At 41.4% G+C, this 23,016-nt stretch overlaps 2 protein-coding genes across 3 annotated transcripts; both read right to left on the reverse strand.

Moving 5' to 3' along the window:
- Positions 1-305: 305 nt before the first annotated feature.
- C12H15orf40 (chromosome 12 C15orf40 homolog) lies at positions 306-4,777 on the reverse strand. Of its 2 annotated transcripts, none has more exons than XR_011327097.1 (5): positions 4,622-4,777; positions 4,417-4,543; positions 3,182-3,309; positions 982-1,137; positions 306-511 (listed from the first exon to the last, which is right to left on the reverse strand). XR_011327097.1 is itself a non-coding variant. In XM_069798358.1 (5 exons), the coding sequence occupies exons 1-4, from the start codon at positions 4,700-4,702 to the stop codon at positions 1,045-1,047; spliced, it is 429 nt and encodes a 142-aa protein (XP_069654459.1). In that variant the 5' UTR covers positions 4,703-4,776; the 3' UTR covers positions 306-511; positions 1,008-1,044. The 2 variants fall into 2 exon arrangements, 1 of the variants encoding a protein (XP_069654459.1); XM_069798358.1 differs by having other exon boundaries at positions 1,008-1,137; positions 4,622-4,776.
- A 456-nt stretch (positions 4,778-5,233) lies between these two features.
- On the reverse strand, positions 5,234-22,786 carry BTBD1 (BTB domain containing 1). The gene is made up of 8 exons (XM_069798359.1): positions 22,316-22,786; positions 15,191-15,347; positions 14,489-14,594; positions 12,710-12,907; positions 12,252-12,444; positions 11,617-11,704; positions 7,260-7,406; positions 5,234-6,365 (listed from the first exon to the last, which is right to left on the reverse strand). Exons 1-8 carry the CDS (start codon positions 22,741-22,743, stop codon positions 6,207-6,209), a joined length of 1,476 nt encoding a protein of 491 aa, XP_069654460.1. The 5' UTR covers positions 22,744-22,786; the 3' UTR covers positions 5,234-6,206.
- Between the last annotated feature and the right edge of the window lie 230 nt (positions 22,787-23,016).

Here is a 23,016-nt window from a genome sequence, read left to right on the forward strand (position 1 = left end):
TACCAGAGACATGTGTGATATCACATATTTTTGGGAAATACTAGTTAAATCTTACTCTGACCTCTGAAGCACAATAAAGAGAGGTTAAGTCTTCTTTTCATTAGCCCTGAGAGTGGAGTGTAGTTGCCCATTTTGTTTCAGACTTCTTGTTCCACTCTACAAATGACTCTGCTTGGTTCTCTATGGGTTGGAATATTACTCATTTTTAAACCAAGGAAAGATTGCAAAAAAGTTTAAAAATAACATTCTAATAAGTGACTTCTAGGAAACAATTTTTTTGTTAAAAACATAAACACAAAACAAAGTTTGATAATACTTTTTGCCCTTTTTATTAAAAACAGTCATTACATTTGGCGAAGATACATGACTGTATCTCTACTCTTCAGGAAACTAATTACAGACTATTACGAAGTGACACCGTGTATGCAATTACCAGGTTCTGGGTCAGTTTTTCATACTGCAAACTTCTGGTTTTCTTTCAGTTGTTCAGGTGATTGTGCTTTTAGCTTGCCTGTGTGATCAACAACAGTATATTGGCTTCAAATAAATTTATTTTAGATGTACATATGTGCACATAGTGCAAAACTGCATCCAGTAACTGCCACTAGATATTGAAGAGAACATTATTCTAGGGTCTTTACCATCCAGACTCATCCTTTTGTACCACTTTTCACACTGAAGCCTGTCACTCCAAGCCTTTCACTTTGTTAACCACAGTTTGTTTCACTAAGAAACAAGTTTTCTAAACCATTTGTTTAGGGACCAGCAAAGAGGACAAATTCACCAACATGAAACTCTCCAGAGGGGGAAAAAAGTCTGTAGTGACAGAAGCAGGCACAGAGCCTCTGTAAAGATGAGTTTTTCTAACCAAACCTACACAAAAAACTTCAACTATACAGCAGCTATATTAACAAGGAGGGGCAGGGAGAAGAAGTATCCTTCCCTAGTCATTACCCACATTCTCAACAGGACTAGATTTACACAAGAAAGAATATCAGTCTATTTACCAAGATGCATTGTCCCATCTCCCACTCTTGTTCTACATCAACTGGAAGCTTCTTTTTTCAGTTTTTCTAAAATCTCATCTGGTGTCATCGATACCAAAATCTTCACCACTTTGTCACGTGATTTACCACCCTGGTTTAGACACACATAAAAAAACATTTTTCAGAGAATCATCACTAAATACACATTCCAAAATAATCTCACTGTAATGACAACATATCAGATACTTTAAAAATAATTCTTAAAGTGTGGGTATGAAGAATTAACAGCAGTAAGAGATAGCTCATCAATGTCCTTTCCAGTTATTTGAAAGGTGGAAAACAACATCTTATCTACTCTCCTTTTAAAATTGGATACAGCTCCCAGAGCATGCCCTGAATTGATATTCTTTTTATAGGCTAGAACAAAAAGCAAGCAGTGATAAGTTTCCATAACTGACTTGTGTCATCCAGAAGCAAGACTCCAACTAATCTGCATTTTTGTTTTTAAAAAGTGGGTGTGTTTATATGTATGTATATTTGATAACTTTCTGATCTTTCTTCAGAGTTGTCTCCCACAGAGTATTAGTTACTCTTAAGCTGAGTTCTCAGGTTGATAACATCAACTAAATGAAATCACTTCGTATATAACCCATAAGACACTCAGATTCATACAGCAGTTACTTGAAATATTGACCTGTTTTTGCATTACTGAAAAAAAGGCTATTTTACATAGCAACTGGCAAACTTGCAACTTCATTTCGTATTGCCTGAAGACACAACTTTGCTAGTATTCAGTAAACCATGAGAAACAAGTTGCTTGTTAATCTGCAGCTTGGCAAAAAGTTTGAAAAGCCCACAAGGGACATCCTCAAGGAGGAGAAAGTCCTTAACTCTACTACACAGAAATACAGCATGAAATTTAAAATTAAAAACAGATTTTTGAAGCAGTCTAGCCAGCTGATGATGAAAATCAAGGCCCTTGCATAGAAATCTGGTAACCTCAGTTTTATACTGGATGATTTCCCACCAATTTCCCAACTTGAATTGGTTTTGTTAATGTTAGCACTTATCATAAAGCAAGTAGCACGTCAGAGAGCAACCAGTACCAAAAAATCACTTGCTGTTCACACCTAGCAGATCGGGATGGAAAAATCTAAGCCACAGGTAAAATACAGACTTTATCAAAATGCTTGACTGAGAACAAATAGTGGCTTATGAAAAACAAACACTAGCATGTAATTATGTGGACACCGTAGCTCAGAACAACTGAGTCAAGGTCAGACAACACTGGCCCCTTTTATGTTCACCTCTGCTTAGCACTTATGAGAATAATATAGTTAAACCTGAACATCCCTTCAAGGTAGGAAAACAGTGTTATCTGTAAAATGTTGATAAACGAATGAAGCAGTTTGGCCATGATTCAGGAAAAACAAAACTCAAACCTTCACATCTCTACCTTTTGGCAACACAGTGCTCAATTCATTGATCCTGTTGCCATTTACCACTATCCTTTAACAGACTTCTACAACTACTACATTAAACCAACAGACAAAAATAAATAGCACAATTTTTCATTAGGCTCTTATGTTCCTAAACTATAAATGAACACTGCTGGAAGGACTGACTGTAAGTACAATGAATTAATAAAACAAATTATTTATTCAGTGCAATGAATAAAACAAAGAGTTTCCACTCACCAAAGTCAAGACATGTAAATTCTAATACAAAGAAACTCTTGAGGCCCAGCTATAATCCGAGTGCTTATATATGCTCTTACTTATATATAACGGTTAATTGTCATAAAATTTTCACTCAAATACAGAAGTTACTTAAAAAAATGAATTAAAAGTTATTAATAAAATGCACATTCTCTGCAAAGCACAGATTTTGTGAACTGCATTTGACATGAAAACAAGAGAATCTTTGAAGAACACAGAAAACACGAACCACACAAATTTGGAAAATGCATCATGATGAGAACTATTCTGATTAAAGAGCTCAAGGTCAGCTTTGATTCTTCCTACACTATGTTTGTTCTCAATGAATCATTCCATTAACTCAGCTAAACACCTTTGAAGTGTCTTTTGGACTGAACTTGGAGATCAGCTCCCTGTACTCAATGAGTGAGTTTAAAAATCTTGAATTTAAACTGTAGTAGGGCAAGACTGAAAGGGAAAAAAACAAAAAAGAAGTACCTTCTCTAAAATAACTTCACTCTTCTTCACTTCTAGCACCTTAGAGAGGTAGCGACACAGCTCTGCGTTTGCCTCCCCTTCTGATGGAGGTGCAGCAATAGCTACACCTACTGCCTCAGCTGTCACATCTATAACAAATATTTTAAGGAATTTATGCTCAAAATATTCAAAACATCTAGTTATTGTCTCCTAAAAATGAATGCTTACGCTTTCAAAAGCATTTCAATTTAAAACCGAAGAAACTTATAGGTTAGCAGGTAATGGCATTTCTACACTTCACTAAGTCCCTCAAGTTACAGCTGTTAGCCACTACAAACAAAGATCACCTTCTGACACGGAGAAGGACGAAGCCTTCAGACCCGTGTCAGAGCGCAGCTGCGAACAGCCGGTTTTCACAAAGGCAGGGCCCTGCTCTGAGCCCCTCTCCCTCTGATGCAGGCGTAGCCCAGCTCGGCGTCTCGCAGCATAATGCGAATCCGGTGACCCCACCGAAAAAAACCCACGATAAATAAGCCTGCCCAGATTGCTACGCCATCATCAAAATTTTCCTCGCGTTGCCAACTGAGCCTGGATACTCTGCCACGGTCCACCACGTTAGTCTCATACACGCGTCCGTAGAAAAAGCAGTTCTAATTTGTACATAAGCAAGTCCCGATCTGTAGAGGGAGAGCACGCCTTATTAGATGGAACCGTCACAGCTCAAAGAGACCCGCAGGACCTCTCGGGACACACACAGCGTGCACAAAACCCCACGCGTCACGCCCAAGCGCTGAGCGACCGCGCTGGCCCCAGCCCCCCTCCAAAAAAGCGGTTGGGGACAAGTTGCGCCGCGCTCACCGCTCCACCTAGCGTTACCTCGGGGAGCGCCGGCGAGCGGCTCCCGGCTGGAGCAAAGCGGGAAACGACTACTTTCGCTAGCTTCCTGGCGCTCCGGGCTCGGGGGTTTTTTATTATTAGTGTTACTTTGGGGGTTTTCTTTTACAGCTCAGAGGCCAGAGGTAAGCGGCAGAACTCCCGAGGAGGCGCAGTCAGAGACAGCGGCTCCCCCGCCCCGCTCCCCGGAGGCGGCGGCCGCGGCGCGGGAGGCCGGCCAGCCCCGCACGCCGCCCTCCCGCCTCGCCTCGCCTCGCCCCGCGTCCCCGGCCCGGCACACCGCCGGGCAGCCTCTCCCGAGGTCCCGCCTCCCGGCCGGCAGCGCCGCGTCCCGGGCGCGGGGTAGGCGGGGAGGGCCCCACCTGTGACGGCGCTGCACCGGGAGCCGGGCTTGGCGCGAACCGCCACCCTCACGCAGCCCTCGCCCGCCGCCGCCACCGGTCCCGCGGCGGCGCCCGGTCCCGCGGGCCCCTTCCCGGCCGCTTTTCCCTGAAACAGAGGAAGAGGCGCGGTCACCGCGGGCGCCACCTGCCCGCCACCCCCGCCGCGGACCTCCCCGCCCTGCACCTTTCGGGGCATGGCCGCCCCGCCGCCGCTCCGCGCCGCCGCCGCCGCCAGCGGCCGACGGAAGCCGGCGAGGGCCAGCATAGCGCGGCGCGGCCCTTCCGGCAACACCGGCTAGCCCCGCCCCCGCGGCGCCGGGCGCCAGGCTCCGCCCCGGCCGCGCCTGCGCGCTCCGCCGCCGCCGCCGCGGGTGAGACCGCCGCCCCGGCGGAGCGGCGCGGGGAGGGCGGGGCCCGGCGCGCCACGGGGAGAGGCGGGGCGGGGCGGGGCGGGTCCGCGCCGCCAGGGCGGCGGCCCCCCGGCGCACCCTGCGGCCGGGGCTGCTCCTGCCCCCACGGGCTTCTCCCGGCGGAGACCGCGGCGGGACCGGAATGCCCAGCCCTCCAACGCCCAGCCCCGGCTGCCGGCTCGCACCCACCCCCCCGCCGCGTTAGAGCAACGCTTTGCGTGTCTTGACCGAATGAAAAACCTGCGCCCGGGGCGGGGGGGAGAAGAGGGCGCGGGTCAAGATTCCTACAGAGCAGGGGGGTTGACGTACAGGGCTTCTTCTAAAGGCTCTGTTTTGAGACGCAAGACGTGCACGGCCTGCACCGGGGCGGGCATTTAAAGAGAAAGTAGGGAAGAGAAAAGAGGTTTAGTTTGGTTTTTTCCCTCCTGTGTTCTCGAATTATGACTTCGGTACAATCTGGGGGAAGGGTACAGGATTTTGTACATGGAGACATTCTACTACTACACAGTACATATTGCAAGACGCTGAATACTATATACATACATCAGTTGCATCAAATTAGCGTATGCAAGCTGTAAAAGTAGTTGCACACAAATAATCCTCAGTTCCAATGATAAAATAACATCATTACAAGTCTCGTATTCTCATTTTCACATTATACATTTTCTTACAGGCACAGCTGTATATACAGTGGCTATTTCCATAACCGGCTCTATGTTCCAAAACAGCCCTTCTGAATTAAAAGATATTCTGGAAAAGATCTGTGTGTTGCTGAATTTGACTTAGTATTTCTTCGGTGCAGCTGCAGATGCTGTCTGCAGTGCCAAGTCCATTAATTCTCCACGGCTCATCCAAAAAGTCAAGATGATAGCAACATGAATCCAGCTTTGCCGATGTATTTCAAAAAAACATACAGTAGCAATTCATGTCCATAGGGTCATTCCAAGGTCAGTTTGGGAAGAAGTGTAAGCTCGGACCACAGCAGCAGCTTTACTGTCTTTTTAGGACAAGTTGGGGAAAACGTACGCAGTAAGTTCATACTGAGTAAGGATTTTCCAGTTCAAAAAATGAATTTTACTACATGAGAAATCAAGGGGTGAAAATACAAAGCAATTAATCACAAGATACTATTTAAAACAATCTTCAATATACAGAGTACTTATTCCACTTGACATTTCCTTAAGAGGAAAAGCCAAATTACATTCTGCCAATAACAATGCAGAGAAAGTAGCTTTTCTGGTACCTCTCAAACAAGTTACTCCTCACACATTCATGTCATTTCACAGAATTTTTTAACTGCCGCCAATAGTGAGCTGAAGTCCACTGATACACTGACACATTCAAAATGGTCATGTGAAATTACGTATAAAATATTATTTCTGGTATCTGTCCGTCTTCTATTGATGTACCATTGTTGTTACCTGGTGAACTATAAAAGACAAAGCATGTTTTGCTAGCAGTAGGAGATTCGTGGATCACTTTCTTCAAACCTTTTGTCCCATAATGGGAATCAGGACCCTGAAAAACGTCAGAAGAGATTAGCAACTGAATGGAAGTGGGCAGCAAGACCCATAAAATGTTGAAGTTCAAACACTACTGACAGGTTATTTTAGTAGTATAAAATTTCTGTACCCACATCATAGAAGTTATATACAAAATCACAGACAACAGAAGTGCCCTATGTCTAAATAACATAGAAAGAGTTTCTGACAGCAGATTTAAACCACTTGATTTTATCCAACTAGTAAAGAATAAATGTTTTCTAGTATTTCTCCTTCTCCTACCGCTTGTCTATATTTTCACTTAGTTCCCTGCCTCAGCTTCTTTTAATGTGCAACATTTTTTTCCAACCCACTCAACTCTGATTTCTGTGTAGGGGATTATATTTAAAAGAATATTAAAAGATTTTTGAGAAAACATTGAATAAATAAATTTGTCCATAACATTAAGGGCAGACTTTCCCAGAACAAATAATTCTTTCCTGTATTTCAGCACTAGTATATAAAAAGTGATTAAAAAAAAAGCTTTCTGTTTTCTTGACTCTAGTCAGTGGTTAGAATACCCTTGATAAAAGAAATCAAACTTGTATTTTGATAGAGAGCTGCCAGATTAGATATTCTACATAGTGCTTTTGCCCACACAGAACCAGTGACTTCCATGAGGATTCACTCTAACTCTTACATCAAGCCAGAAAGTGGGAAGGCACAAAGGATCCAGTTTTGGATTCCGTGCTGTGGCACAGAAGAGAGGTAGCAGTCTTACAAGTTACTGTGCAGTTTAACTACATCCTTCTTTAGTGCTAAACTTAAAACAAATTCAAGATCTAGGAGACACTTTCCCATCAGAAGACAGATAAAAGAACAACATTTGCATCAAAATAACATTTTCTTCTGTACAGTTAGGCATTCTTACTTTCAACGTTGCACAAGCTGTGTAGCAAACTGTTGGCAAAATCTCTATAGGTTCTTTGAACATAACTCTGAATGTACTGGCTGTTCCATCACAACTAAATCCAGTATCATTTTGTCCTAGTGTTTGATTCTTCTCATAATCAATTATCTGTACAAAAACATGAAAACAGTATTTTTAGGTTTACAAGCTTGAGAAAGATTCTTATTGTATGCATGTTAGAAGATTACAAGCAAACACTTGCCTACTCCACCCAGTTTAATTGCAAGGATAGTGCAATCTCAGAACTGGAAAGTACGTGTAATTTCCTGATACCATTAGGGTTGACCCAGCAGCATGCCAAATGATGGCTTGCAAGTTTTACACAGGCTGTCCAATCTGTGGGCTAGATTCAACACTGCTCCAACCAGGCTATAGTCTTTGCTTGGGAGATGAAGAACAGCTCTTAGACCGTTAGCTTCTGACTTTCATATACTACATATAATCTTGTACTTGGATTTGCTGATCTTCGGACACCTACACAGCCCACGAGGGAAGCACGTTTGCTGGCCGTGACTAATTCAGAAAACAAGTTTTTACAGATAATGTAAGCAGTCAATGATACATTCTTAAAAGAAAACAACAACTTGCGACGCAATGTTTTATACAATTTATTTCTATTCTAGCTTCAGTATAAAAATTACACTCAGACTACATATTATTTCTCTTGCCTTCAATTTTAATGATGAATAGGAATCACTAGCTAAGATGTAGTAATAGCAGATACCTCACTTCTCATTTTGGATAGCAATTCTGATCCATGCTGCCGAACACCTCTTGCAGAAGTTGGATATTAGAGCTTTAGAGTAACATGAACACTTCTCATTATTACTGCGCTAACAAGAATCCTATCAATTTTAATATTTTATTATTAAATTGCCATATAATTTTTAACATTGCATATATGAGATGAAGCCCTATTCTAGGCAAAATGTGCTCCAATTTTTTTTCCCAGCCACAATCAATAGAAATATTAACAATTATAATGCTGAAGTCCTAAGCCCCTTTCACATAAAAGATGTATTTGCAATATACGTTAGCAGTATTTTAAGACAAGCATTAAATGTTTTACTCTCTGAAGCTCTGCTAGTACTGATGCAGGTCCAAGAAGAATGGTAGAAACACAGGACTTACATACCTGTCTGAAAACCATTGTGACAAGAAAGTTTCAGATTCATGAGGAATTGGGGATAGTTCCAGAATAAAGAGAACCTGTATAAGATGGATGGCCTTCATCTGAACCATAAAGGTACATTAGCCTTTCAGTTTGGATAAGAAGCATGTTTTTCAAGTGAATCTCTTGATCATTCCCATTTAATATGCTTTGGTTTGCCTTGCAAGAACTAAACTCTTTTGAGATAAAATAAATCCAGCAAACATGCTGAGGGAGCACACTAAATGCTCTCATCTGCTAACAGGAATTTAGCTGAGAGGATCAAACAACAGCTAGTGCAAAGTAAAAATCCCCAAATATGTATAGTATAGCTGCTAGGTCCTCCGTACCAACTCTTTTGTTCTAAAGATCCAGTCTAGTGCACTATGCTACTCATTTACACAGATGTATAGTTTGAGAAAACCAAACTGATGGCATTTCAAACAGAGAAATTTGCAAGAGAGCTTTTAAATTGAGGAATGTGGAAAAGCCACCAAATTCCTTCAAAACCTCATCTGAGATACATTCTGTTTGGAATATCATAACACAACATTTTCTAATTAAGAGACAGACACAAAATTCCTATCCTTAAGTACAGGATGGTCAAAGAATAGTAATCATCAAATAGGAAGCAGAAGACAAATAAACTGTCATTTAAATAGGATGCCCAGAAATTAACCGAAACAGCAGTTCCAGCACATGCTAGAAGTCTATGAAACAAGATAGAGACAATGGAATTTCTGTCCCTAAATGACGTCACAGATTCTTTCTTTCACAAAATTTGCCACACACCTAATAAATCAATGTGATGCAACAGTACCAGGTTATGAAATACACAGCACAGAGTAAAACTGCCAGTCACAGAATGCTAATACCTTGTTAGAAAGCTTAGAATCAAATCAAAACTAATCTCAATAAGAAAGAGAATTCAAATGGACCGAAATTCCGTACTTAAAAAGGAAAAAATATAGTGCTGGATCAGTATTACTAAAAGACAATCCTGACCACAACATGCTAAGAGAGATCAAACAGGTTACAAGAGCAGGAAATACAATTTTAGTGGTGTCTTCAATTACCCGCTCAGACAGGGCAAATGTCATATCAGGACATGAAGCAGGGGTGACATTTTTAGATGCTATCACTGGCCATTTCATGAGCTTGCTAACCAATTGCTCAGTAGGAAGAAACGCAACCCTTGATTTGGTACTGAGTGATGAGCAGGATCAGATTCAAAATTTCATAATGGAAACACTATGTAACAGTGTTCATAATACACTTAAGAGTCAACACTCCCACGTGAGCAACAAAAGCAAATCCACCACAGCTGTGCTAAATTTCAAAAAGAGAAAAATGAGGAACCTTATTCAAAAGAAGCTAAAAGGAGCAATTAAGAACATCAAATCTTTATAAGAAGCATGCAGACTACTGAAGGACATCACATGCCCAAGTACAGTATCAGTACATATCACCTATTAGGAAAGGCTTGAGAAAAGGGGAAAAAAGCTGGCATGGCTGATCAGCAAAAGGCTATTACTGGAAATAAACAAACAAAAAAGGGCATCCTGTAGTAATATGAAGTTGTGTCCAGATTGAAATAGAAAGGTTCAAACTGACAGATTAAAATGTAAAAAATACAATTTAGCAGGCCAAAAGGTTTAGGAACAGCTATCTGAAAGCATCAAAACCAATGTTAAATCATTGTTTTAACACAGCAGTAGCAAAAAGCCCTATAGACTCTCTGGTGGGCTAAACAGCATGAAGATATAAGAAGAGTAGTAGCAGGATAAGGCCTTCACGTAGGAGCCTGGAGAACAGCAATACAAATAAATCATTTACCAGCAGAAGAAACTGGGGAGATTCCCATGCTGGCACAAGTTTACACCAAACCTAAAATTGAAGCAACTTTACAGAAGAAGTTAATGGTAACAGTAATATACAACCTTCTGCCTAAGACTGAGTCAGTAGCAAACAAGATGTCAATCTTTCCAAAAAGCTCTGGGAAAGGACAAGCCTCTATGCCCCAACAGGTATACCAGGCAAGCCAAGAATGTAATAAATACCCAATCGGGTCAGACAAATGGTCCAATATGCTCTCACAGTGGCAAGAGAAGATGTTGCTGAGGGTTATCACACAAGTCTGGGCTCTCCTGTCCACTCCCCCAGCATCCACAACTGTTCTACTGGGGGTGCTACAATGCACATCCCCCTTCTGTTCCTTCCAGAATCTTCTAGTGGATCTCCTATTGATGAATCAACATGTTCAAATGCCACCAAACTCAAAACAGGGGATCTGCTTCTTGTGGCAGAATGTTTAGTATCCTCTGCATTAAAAAAAACCCCCACTCATCTGTTTTGATCTTCTGCTAGTATCGGTAAGAGTCTCCTAGTTCTAATATTCTGGGGCTTGGTGAATAACAGTTCTGCATTTACCTTATCCATTGCCCTCATGATTTCAGAAGCATTGCTTGCACCTCCCCACAGCCTTCTCCCCTACAAACAGAAGAGTCCTAGACTTTTTAGTCTGCCTTCATAAAGCAGCAGCTCTATCCCCTTAATAATTTTAATTACCCTTTTCTCTACCTTCTAATTCTACTGTGTGAGATTGGGAACCGCACACAATACTCAAGATGTGGGCATACTTGGCTTTCATACAGCAACACAATGTCACCTTTTATCTTGTTTTTGTTATCTTCCCAATGACAGTCACTGCATGTTTTGTCACTGATTTGAGAGCTGTTGATGACAAATCCAAGATCTCTTTCCTGAATTACTAGAAACTTTATTAAAGGACAGACTTTGTGCACAACTGAACAGATTACAAAGCTATTAAATTCCTCTGCAGAAAGCTTACAGGAGGAATTCAAGGTTAGACTGGATAAGTAGCCTGAAGAAAGATTCACCAGGACCTACTAAACAGAAAAACCAAACTGGTCTTGGAAAACACCTATACTGAAAATGATTGAAGGACAGGAGAATACAGCAGAAAGGGAGGAAAGTTTCATACTGTTCTTACTCTTCCCTAGTCGTCCGCTTATGACCACTGTTGGGACAAAACACAGGTTAGATTCCTGGCCTATCAATTGCTCCTACCCAAATATACACGAAACCTCTTGCAAGTACTACAAGTGCAGTTCCTGCATAAGCCTATCTAAACAGAATATACTGTACCTGTATATTAACTTGATAGTCTGTGGGTCCATGAATAGATCCATATAATCCAAATCCCACTATGGAAATTCTTCTATTAACTGTGAACCTAGTAAGACACAAGCCAAGAAAGGAATTTAAACAACTGTGATGGGTGTGTTAGCTTATTCCCAGTCAAGTAGGAAAGACTCCCACTGAAGAGTAGGGAAGTAACCTGAAAATGACATTTATTTTTTTTAATAACACTTTATATTTAGATTTCTATAGTAAGAAAAATGCTTTGTAAGGTATCAGCTTAATAGGTTAAAGCTTTGCTAATCCCAATATATTCAGTATCGCTAAACAAAACAACCAGATTCTTTTGAATATCTCCAAAATAAAAACAGATCAAGAGTTGGTATTTTAAAAAGAAATATGCAGCTAACACCCAATCACTCTAGAATGCACCCAATCCTCCTGAACTTTGTTCTTTGCTACTTTATATTTTACGTGTGCAACAGCCTAAGTTATTTTAAAAAAAAGGAAAAGATCAAACATGCCCCAACAGAACCAGTATGTTTGTTACTGTAACTTATGACAAGAAGACAAAGTTGAGTAATATGTTCCCTTTCTTCCCACACTTCTCTCTCTCCTCCAAATACTTTCAAAAGCCATACCTAATCCGATCACTTGTTCCACTGTAGCCCCAGCGACTCTCCACTTGCTGGAACCTGTTAATGCTGCATTCTTTTCCTCTAAGGCAACATCTTGGTCGGTCAATATAATCTACTTTAGGTTTAGGATTGACAGTAAAATGCAGAAAGAGATTTACTACTTCCCGATCTGACAAGATTCCAGACTGAGCAGGGCCTGTGAAAAGAAAAAACTTCTAAGATGATTTGAAGAATTACTCCAACTGTTGTATTTACACCACACATATTTGCAAACTGAAGATGACAATAATATTTTCCAATGGCCAGAGCATATTCTGCAGCATGTTTTGCTTTCATTTGTGCATCACAACTTTTATTAGTACGATAGTAATAACAGAATAGAGTGTTAAGCATCTCAACACTCACAGGTGAACAGTGCAGAGATATGGTCTAACAGTAAGACAAAGAACCCCCAAACTCACCTGCTGCAAACTCTTCAATAGTCATTAATGGAAAACGGATTAAGGAAAGAGCTCTGCCAAGGACTTTTTGTTTGTTTCCAAATGTCACAGGCAGTTGTTGTCTTTGACATTCTGCTTCTGCCCAGCGAACAACAGCTCCAAAGAGTCTACTTTCTCGAATACTAAGGGTATCTCTTTCTAGAACTGCACATAATGTGTCTAAAGAAAAAAAGTTAACAGATTAGATCAGTTTTCATCCAAACCAGTAACAGTGCTACACATTCAGTACGCTTAAAATGTTAAGTAACACGAATAACATTCATCTTAAGACATCTTATGTATAAAGAAATCTCCCAATGTTGTATAGACCCCAAACTAAAAAAAATAATTTTCGTGCTATGAAGACAGCATATGAACTTTCTTCTGGATTCCTAAGAGTGTGACTATATATAATCTATGTAGTGGCAACCAGTATCCTAAGGAATTTCCATGGCTAGGGCAAGATCAAAACTGGAAGTGACCAAGTGGTGAATGAACACTACTAAAAAAACCAAGTTACTCATGATGACATGTCATATTCTCATCTGAGTAGCCACCTGCCAATCTGGATCTACTATAAACACAAGCAGCAGTGGTGCACACAAAACCAGTTTAAAGATACATGAAAGTAATCTTAAACATTGACGTATTTGCCACCCGCAAAGCTTGAAGGTGGAACACAGGATGTGAGGCAAGGTACTCTCATGTGTTTTACAAAAGCAAGCTTTCCTGTATTTCTGACTTGTTCTGGCATTTTATGAATAAAAGGTATGCAAAAATTCTGAGTTTATCACAGAACACAAGCCTGAAAAAAAAAAGTGTTTTCATATTCTGAATCTTCTGTCTTCTTTGGGAATTTTTAAATGCCCTGAATATAAGCAAGGGATGTTTGAAGTCATAGAAAATATCATATTGGAAAGTCAAACCAGATTGGGACTTATCAAGAGCAGAAATGAACACTCAGTCTGAACATGAGTTAACAATGACTTTACAATTTCTTTAAGCAGCTGGAATACCTTTCCTCAGTCTGAGTTTTTCACAGACTCCAGCTGAATTTGACTTAGACACATATAGTAACAATGAAATTAAGTAAGAAAATTTGCAGCAGCTACCTTTCATAAAAGATGAAACATAGAAACCAGCAGTTTAGATTTTTTTTTAAACAGATTTCATATATTGTACCTGATCTGTGCAACTCTGAATAGAGAAGTACCACGCAGCAACAAAACAGTATGATTCCTGTTACATACGAAAAACAGGTGTGGATCGCTCAGGGATGAGGCACAACATTCAGTGAGTGAAAACTTTGGCTCTAATGAAAGCTTATAGTGTTGCCACGGTGGGTGCCCCGGGACACTGACACTAATCAAATGGGGACTCAACGCAGTGGAACCCTGCTTGGAAGTGAAGCTCAAAGGAAAGCACTGCAGGGGTGGATAACAAAACTTGCACTGATTAACATTTCATACATATGCAATATCCTGTTTTGCTCATTAGTAAACTCACTGATGTAATGCAGGTGCTGTTGTCCAAATTCCGAGATCTGCAGCTGGACATTGTGTTGGCGCCTGTGCAAAGGTGGGTGCAGATGAGGGGAAAAGTGAACTACGCCACGTTACCCTGACAAGGAGGTAACATGTGCTTGGGACTCTGCATGCTCAGATGGGGGAAGCAAACTATCCTGGGTTACTGTAGCAAGCCTTTTTGTGCCCTACAATTTCCTTCAGAAGTTTAATGCTTAGAACACACAAAGTAACTTACCTATATCAATGTCAGTAAAGCCTTCTGCACTTATTGCATCCATGGTACTTTTGTCTATTGTGTCAAGACAAAGACTAGCAAGCTGAGGTTCATCAAACAAACGAGCCTAAAAAGGTAAAGAAAAACTTCTTAAGCATAAAGTTGACAAACCACTAATCTTAAAAAGCAAGTATTTTTACCATAGTATACATCTAAATTAAAATAGGTTTATTTGTCTAAGTGCTTTTTGTGTTTATACCCTAAAAAGCACGTATATTCTCAAAACAGTACATAATTAAGGAGAATTCACTACATGCAAGTTTTCCTTCATGCTTATGTTTGTAGTTTTGGCAATATAAGTAAAAAAAGTACATATCAAATCCACTATAGTGAACTGAAGCACAGTCTTAACAAAAGACAATTAAAAGATCCATGGAAATACACTGTAGAATAAACTGGCTCCATTTGAAATGTCCCAGTCCATTGCATAGTAAAAAAGAAAAGGGGGGGGGGGGGAGAGAAAAAATAAAAGAAAGAAAAGAAAGATGCCTTTCCTCCACATTAATAAGAAGCTAAGTCTGTAAAAATGCTAACAGAGCAACAGATATTTTCATACATAAATTAGACTACGTGAGAGCAACCCCCCTGTGAAGTAATATTTAGTCATTTCCCTCCAAATACTGATTTTCCTAGTAAATCAAAACTAAGCTTAAATTTACCTACTTGAGTAAGCAGCATAAAGGCATTATCTGCTCGGAGGTGCTTTGTTAGAAAATCTACACAATGTGCTTCCAGGGCTGGGACTGCATACTTTTTAGCAGTGTATAAAGTAGTCATGACTGTTTCTGGACCAATTTGAACTTCATCTGAATAAAGAAACCTAGAAATCAATACACAAATACACATCCATAAAAATGTATCTTGAGTGGGGCAGTCAAGCACAACATAACGGTCTCTTTGCCTTTAGAAAACAGGTCAAAGATTTGCACTGTGAACATGCGACAGTTGACCATGTAGCATTTTTACAAATTAATAAGCTAGTTGAAGGGTTGAAGAAAGAATATTACGTTAACCTAATGGCATACATTTGTTTTAAATATGTATTACTCCCTAAGACTGATTTGGCTGTACTAGTTATACATAGCTACTGAACTGTAAACAACAGCTGAGCTGCAGAATTACTTAACATATGAATGAATGCATGTGCTTTTGATTCACTAGGAAGAGCTGTATTTCTAAATATCAATACATAACCCTCTATGGCTATATTACTGAACTTAATTTACTGACAGTGCACACCAGCTTCCCCACCATGAGGAGAATAGTGTCAAGGACTTACACTGTGGTAACATCTTATGTCAAAATTACCATTCTGTAATGTTCAGAGGAGAAGAAAGGGAGTAATATTCTAGCAGATGACCTTGACTCTTCTGTTCCTGCCATAGCAAACCACTCTGGCTTGCCTCCACTGTTTGAGGCTAGATGATTGGTTGAGATTTTAGCACAAGCTGTGAACCAAAAGACAGAAGCCTCCACCAAAACCAGGAAAAAAACCTGTTTCCTGAGCAGCTGTTATTCGAGACCAGACAAGATAAGATTTAATTTAAGGTTCTGTATGGAAAACGTGACTTTTTAAAAATAACTTTTCTTAAAGGTGACATTGAAGATAATCTTAGTAATATTTAATCAGTTTTTCAGATAATAATCAAGAATAGCCTGTGATTTACAAAAATACATTTGTCCTCAACACACAGGTGATTAAACATAATAAACCACGGCACATTAGCAAATGCAGAAATTCCACAATGAAGACCAAACCTTTTCTTTATATTTTTTAATATTTTTTTCAGAACCTCCTGGAAATGAATGACAAGCAACATGTAGAGACGGAAGGTGTGCTTAGAAGGGTTTTTAAATGTAACAATAAGCAGTTTGTATTTAACAGAAGAAACTTTTGAAAGTAATGGACTCAAACTTGTTTGCAATGTGGGGAGATCTAAGCGATAGAAACCCAAGTAAAGTTTCAACTAAAATTCTTCACTGTTTGTATTTCTTATATTCCAAGAGAACTCTCATTCTTGGTAATTGCTAACACACAACTAAACATGGCATTCAACATTAAATTTGCTGCCACTTAGCAACATGTACATATTTACCATTACAATACTCCAATCTATTCAAATGGCCAGCTTTCATGGCACTTAGGAAATGTGAATGATGCTCTAAATTAATTTGTTAAACTGGATTTACATCAAACAGCTTTTAGAAAGAATGAGTTTAATTAAATCCTAACTTTTTTTTTTAGTAAAAGTTTCATACAGTTCATTTGGAACTGATTTATGAAAGCTATAAACTATTATTTGTTGATGAAAATGATGGGGTGACTTGCCAGTCATAATCACTGACAAATTTACTTTTAAGAAACTAAGATCTCATAAGTACAGTTTGGTGTACCAAATTGACAATTAGTTCATTAAAGCACTAGAATAGTGCATTTAGATTTGGTTCTAAGATTTTTAAAAAAAACTGTTTAAAATGCCTTAACCTTCTTTGTATGACTTTATAGGAGCTTGGAGTCCAAATCACAGAACAGGTGATCATTAACAGGGTGTAAAAAACCCAGCACTACCATGCAAACTACATTATAAATTAATTTTACCTAATCGTAAAAAAAAAAAATTTAAAAAATCACCAAGTTGTTTTTGGAACATGATTATGATTTTATTCCTAAAGTGTGTCCAATCTGAAGCCAACGAACTGACACACCAGAGGAGCTTATCTGGCTTGTGGTTCACTTTCTACTGCACCTTCTTAAGAACCAGGGTGCAGTCCCAAACTGCAGTTTTCTGACCCTTGCTTTCCCAGAAATTTTGCAGGCTGTTTCCTCATATGATCAAAAACCAATCACATGGCCAAATGACAGGAATTCAAATGTGGCAACAGTGCACATACATGCACATTTTTCATTCATGCGAGTTCCCTGAGCTACAGGATGCCTTTTCATCCCACGGAGGACACGTTTGAGGCTCCATGTTCCAATCCCTCCGCTGCTGTATGGCTGGATATACATTAAGAGTCACTCCCAACTGAAAGTGGGTCAATGATAAACTAACAGGATTAATTGACTGAAGTTCTGACAACTACAATTTGCACAGCATCTCAAGCACTAACTAAAACATCAGTGTGTTATGAACACTATTTTCAGCACAAATCCAAAACATAGCCCCATGCAAGCTACTCTAAAGAATTTAACTCTATCCCAGCCAAATCCAGCACATTCGCCACCCTTTACGGTGTACCATTTACATCATGCTCAGGTCCCACACTGTCGCAACACATCCTCATTAACCACCCCCTCCCCCATAAAATGTCTGTAAAATGTACATAAATATCCATAAAATGTTCATTGAGTTCATTTGGTCTACAACTTTGGGCTCCATCTGTTATGGTATTCACTCAGGACAGGAGAGGTGGTGAGTTGCATGGAGTTACTGGGCACTATTGACCTCATTATCTGTTTGTAGACATTGATCACCCCAGGGCCTAACAACTCATAGTTACAGAACACATAGTTACATACTTTGAAACTGAGAAAAATCATGACAAGCATCACAGAATCACAGAATGGTTTGGGTTGGAAGGGACCTTAAAGATCACCTAGTTCCAACCCCCTGCCATGGGCAGGGACACCTTCCACTAGACCAGGTCGCTCAAAGCCCCATCCAACCTGGCCTTGAACACTTCCAGGGATGGGGCATCCAGGAAGTGTCGAAAGTCACACAATCAGTTTTTCGTGTTTAATACTTCAAGTTTTTGACAATGCCAATACTTTTCTGGGATTTTCAAAGCCAAACAGTAGTCTTCTGCAAATACTAAAAAGTGTGAATTTGTGAAGTTAAAAGGTAGCTGTAAAAACTATGAAAACCGGTGATAAAGTACATTGCTCTAGGATGTTGTATAATCCTATTTCCCTGAAGTATATGGATGGATGATCATGATGTATTCATCTACTCATAAAAGAGGAACTCTAGGTGTGTCTTCTCTCTAAAAATCCCTCTGCTCATGTGCCAAGAGCTCTGTCTCTGTGTTAACTCTCCCATTCATGGCATGCCTGAACTAGCACACCTTTATATTTATACCACTGTTCCTCCTCCACTTAACTCAGTGGGGCTCAAGATCACTTATTCTCCCCCCCCCCCCCCCTTCCCTCCTCTCCTTCCCTTCCACAGACTTACAGAAACAACCTGCTCTTTAGATATTGACTAATTTTATTGTCATCCAGGATGGTGTGTGTGTATCTGCATAGTGGGAGAACACTTTCAGTGACCAGAACAAACAATTTTTCCAAGTGACCACTTGATCATTTGTTTACATAAGCCTCTCATACATTTTATGCCACTTTTCTTTCCTCTCAGCTTAGCACTTCTTTCTCCTCTAGTCTTAGCATCTTCCCAACAGCTGAAATACTTTCACCATTATAAAAGCACACAGGAATCTTCTTCCAGTTAGTCATGATTACCCCTTTATTTACTGCTCGCCAAAGTCCTCTGCAAAGACATTTGGAAGATGAACTGCTAAATTTGTACCATGTCGTCACCTTCCTTTATACTATGATCAAAGGACACATTAAATTACTGTAAAATGTGAATGAAATTTTAAAAAATCTTATTAAAAACAACAACAAAAAAGAAAACTTAAAGCAGAATCCTACTAAGACAACTTTAATTTTCTTGATCACTGCTATTCAATTTGTACAGACAGAAACACAGGGGAAAAAAAGCACTGTTTAACTGGGATGCAGATTCAAACTTTGTGACTTCGATATTATTTCAGCTCTTAAGGATTTAATCTGTCAAACTACTGAAGTAGTCAGCTGCTTTTAAAAAAACTCCTCTGTCTCATGCTCAAAAACTCTTCAGGCAAGAGGAATACGGGATGATAATCCAAAACACACACCACAGTCATTTCTAAGCCTTTGAGCTCGGCCAATTGTCTTCTAAGAAAGTTCTCTCCCCTTCCCCAGCCAATTTTAAAAGGCTCCCCTTTTCCCATCTTTACAGTTAAGATTTTAGCCCACAGACAAGGAGGACTACCCAACTTTCTCTAGGGGAAAAAAGAAACCCTAAAATGCATTACTGAAATTGCAGTGGTACTATTAATTAAAAGTTTCAGGTCATTATTTTTAAATACTTTAACTCTACAAATTTATCAGTTTAGAGTCCCCTGTCAGAAAAAGGTAACAACCGAGCCGATTTTAAATTGTGTGTGAATACACCCAAAAGAAAATTCAAAAAACAGATGTCACATTAACTTGGTGACTATCAGATGTTTTAATAGTTCAATTTCTAACTAGTTTTTTCTTCACCATAAACATAATTCTTGAACTACCATCTACTTTGTGATGGAACATTAACACTGATGAAAGTTGACATCATAAGACAGAGAAATGACACTCAGCTTTACTGCACAGATACAGATGGAACTAATTTTTTAAGAGAATCGGAAAGTTTTTCATCAGAAAATCTTTTCCTTTGGCTTTAATTTACAAGTAGCATTTGTCAGTAGATCTTTATGAAACACATCAACTACAGATAGGACCTAACAAACCACGTGAGTAAATAAAATGGAAATGAGCTGTGGAACATTAAATGATTAGTAAATTATCCCTAAAAGTTTTTGCATCACTTAAACGTTTCCTTTACCTTGATGTTCATTTGCTATGTGCATTCAAAGATCCCAACATAATTTCTAGCCAATACACCTGAAATTGGCCCTTGCAAAGATTAAAGAAAGGTCCTATAAAAGGCAACCATTATTATCTGACCAATTTACTAACGATAGATAAGAGAGACCAACAGTGCAAGGTATAATTCTTGCCCCTTCTGGCCAACACCAGGAAAAAAACCCAGGTTGTCTTACAGTTGGTATACTTAACAAACAGTGTATATGAGCGTGGAAGAAGTCCAGTACTGGTCTGTATTATAGAAGTTCTCCTTAGATATGTTTTTAAGAAGGTGTTGCACTGTATATTTATTCCAATGTAAGATAAAAAAATATATATAATATCGAACAATGTCCTAAAAAGCTGCCATGAATTTCATACCAAAGACGACATCAAACCTGAGATGTTTCAGCAGTTCATCAGCCTGGTGATATTTAGACAAGATACAAGTATAATCAGTTTACTTACGTAAGTCCCCTGGCCATTACGTACTAGCAGCTCTACCAACACAAGATGGCTTTTGTTTGCTTCTAACAACATCTCTTCATTCACTTCTACAGTTTTCAAATACCATCCTTCTTATCTTAGAACTCTCCTGTTTCCGTGTTCATATTTTTACCCAAACTTCTCTCACTAGATTCACTTTTCATTGTCCAGTGTTTTTTCCACATATATATAGACAAACACATGTATGTGCACAGTCATCTACTTTTAACCTTTGAAACCATTTTGCTTGACACTTCCCTCTATCTCCCACTCTGCTACACAAACTCTTCACTTTGCCACTCTCTCTTTGCCAAGCATCCACAAAATAAATACAGTTCATTTGCTAATGGCAACAGAGAGACATCACTGCTGCTGCATGGTGGTTTGTTGTTTTTTTTTTTTTTCAAATCAGTTGCTGCAACTTCTGTGTCCATGATTACTAAAAAGACTAGGTGACTCTTCTTCTCACTGTTCTTATCTGTTAGGCCTCAAAACACAGAGAAAGTTGCTAAGACTTTGGAGCTTTTCCCATTACAGAAAGCCTCAAGACACTATATATTTTTTCCAGGCAATAATACTACTTGTTTCCCAAACGTTCATTACAGAAATCTGTTTCATATATTTTATAAAGGTTTTGCCTAACAGAGGAGTTTCTTTGAGAAAAACCTTAAGGTTAAGCAGTTTAGTCATATTACGACACCACAGCCCGATGCACAAAGAAATGATCAGTAATTGTTTCTATGAACACCATAAGTTTTATTTACGACTACAGTGAGTAAAAAGCAATGGTAGATCAGCTCATCAGTTTTGTGAGCATGAGAAGTAGCAGATCCTCTTGCACCCAAATTAGAAATCACTAACCTATTTTACATACTTTTTGCCATCACTGCACTCATGGTCTCCCTTGGGTGGTTTGTGTGTAAAAATCAGTTACTGCCTTCTGCTGCATGTTCACTGTCCACCCAAAAGTGTCTGAAATAAGTGTGATTACAATGGCTATGCCTCTGCTAAAAAGATACAACAATTTATTACCACTGCTGAAAAAGAAAAGCTAACAGTAAGATGAATACAATTTCAAAGTAAGTATCAAATGAAAGGAAAAGCTTGGTACAACAGCCTCTGTCCTTTCTTAGTCATTATTAGAAGGTGGATGGAGAGTTGCAACACTCAGAGCAACCACTAATTCCCACCATCTTAAAAAAACTCCACGGAATCAAAAAGCCAAACCAGACCCCCACCACTACCAAAGTACTTTTCTGAATGGACAATCGGCTGCCCTAAAATCAAGGCGCTTCCCTCGGCAAAAAGGATGCAGGGGAAAGAGCAAGACGGAACCAAAGGGTGTTCGCGGGGCGGTTTGACCTTGCGTGCCGGCCCGCAAGGTGGTTACGCGTTTTCTCTGCATCTCCCTCCACGGACAGGCCCACGGGAAAGGAAGGGCTCCCTGGGGACGGCAGCCAGGAGGGGCCGCGGAGCGAGGAAACGACACCAGCGGCCGAGCGGGGCCCCACGGCCCGGCCCGGCCCAGCCGGACCCGGCGGGCGGGGAGGCCCGCCCCCCCGCCCCGCGGCGCGGTGCCCCCGGCCCAGGAGCCCCCACCGCGCCCGGGACCGCCCGCCCCGGCCCCGCCGCGGCCTGACCTCAGGAGCGCCAGGAAGGCGGCGGGCTCCACGTCGGGCAGCTCGATCTCGGCCGAGGTGGTGGCCATGCCGCCGTTGAACATCGCGTCGAAGACGGCGCTGCCGGCCGCCAGGACGAAGCGGTGGGCGGGGATGCGCTGCTGGCCGGGCCCGGGGGGCGCCCCCCCGCCCCCGCCGCGGGGGCTGCCCTTGCCCACCACGAAGTGCACGTCGCTGAGGAGCTCGTTGGAGAAGAGGAAGGCGAAGCGCTCCCGCAGCGAGCCCTTGGTGGCCTGCCAGTTGTACAGCGGCTCGCGCTGCAGCACCGCGCCGGCCTCCGCCGCGGCGGCGGCGGTAGCAGCGGCGGCGGCGGTGGTAGCGGCGGCGGCGGTGGTAGCGGCGGCGGGCGCCTCCACGGGCGCACCCGAGCCGCCGCCGGCGGCCGCCATCGCCGCCCTGAGGGGGGGGGGGGGGGGGGGCCGCGCCGGGCCGCGCCGCGCCGGGCCGGGCCGCTCCGTCCGCCGGCGGCACGCGAGCCCCCGCCGCGCGCCCCGACGTCAGCCGCTCGCCGCCCCTCCGCCGCGCATGCGCCTCTGCCTCGCGCAGGCTCGCGGGCGGGCTGAGGGGAAGCGCGGGCGGCTGAGGGGAAGCGCGGGCGGGAGCGCGGTCTCCCAGGCGTCGGCCGGGTCCTCTAGGCCGCGCCTAGAGGCGACCCGTCTCGC

Source organism: Haliaeetus albicilla, chromosome 12 (assembly GCF_947461875.1).
Source record: "Haliaeetus albicilla chromosome 12, bHalAlb1.1, whole genome shotgun sequence".
NCBI classification, from domain to species: domain Eukaryota; kingdom Metazoa; phylum Chordata; class Aves; order Accipitriformes; family Accipitridae; genus Haliaeetus; species Haliaeetus albicilla.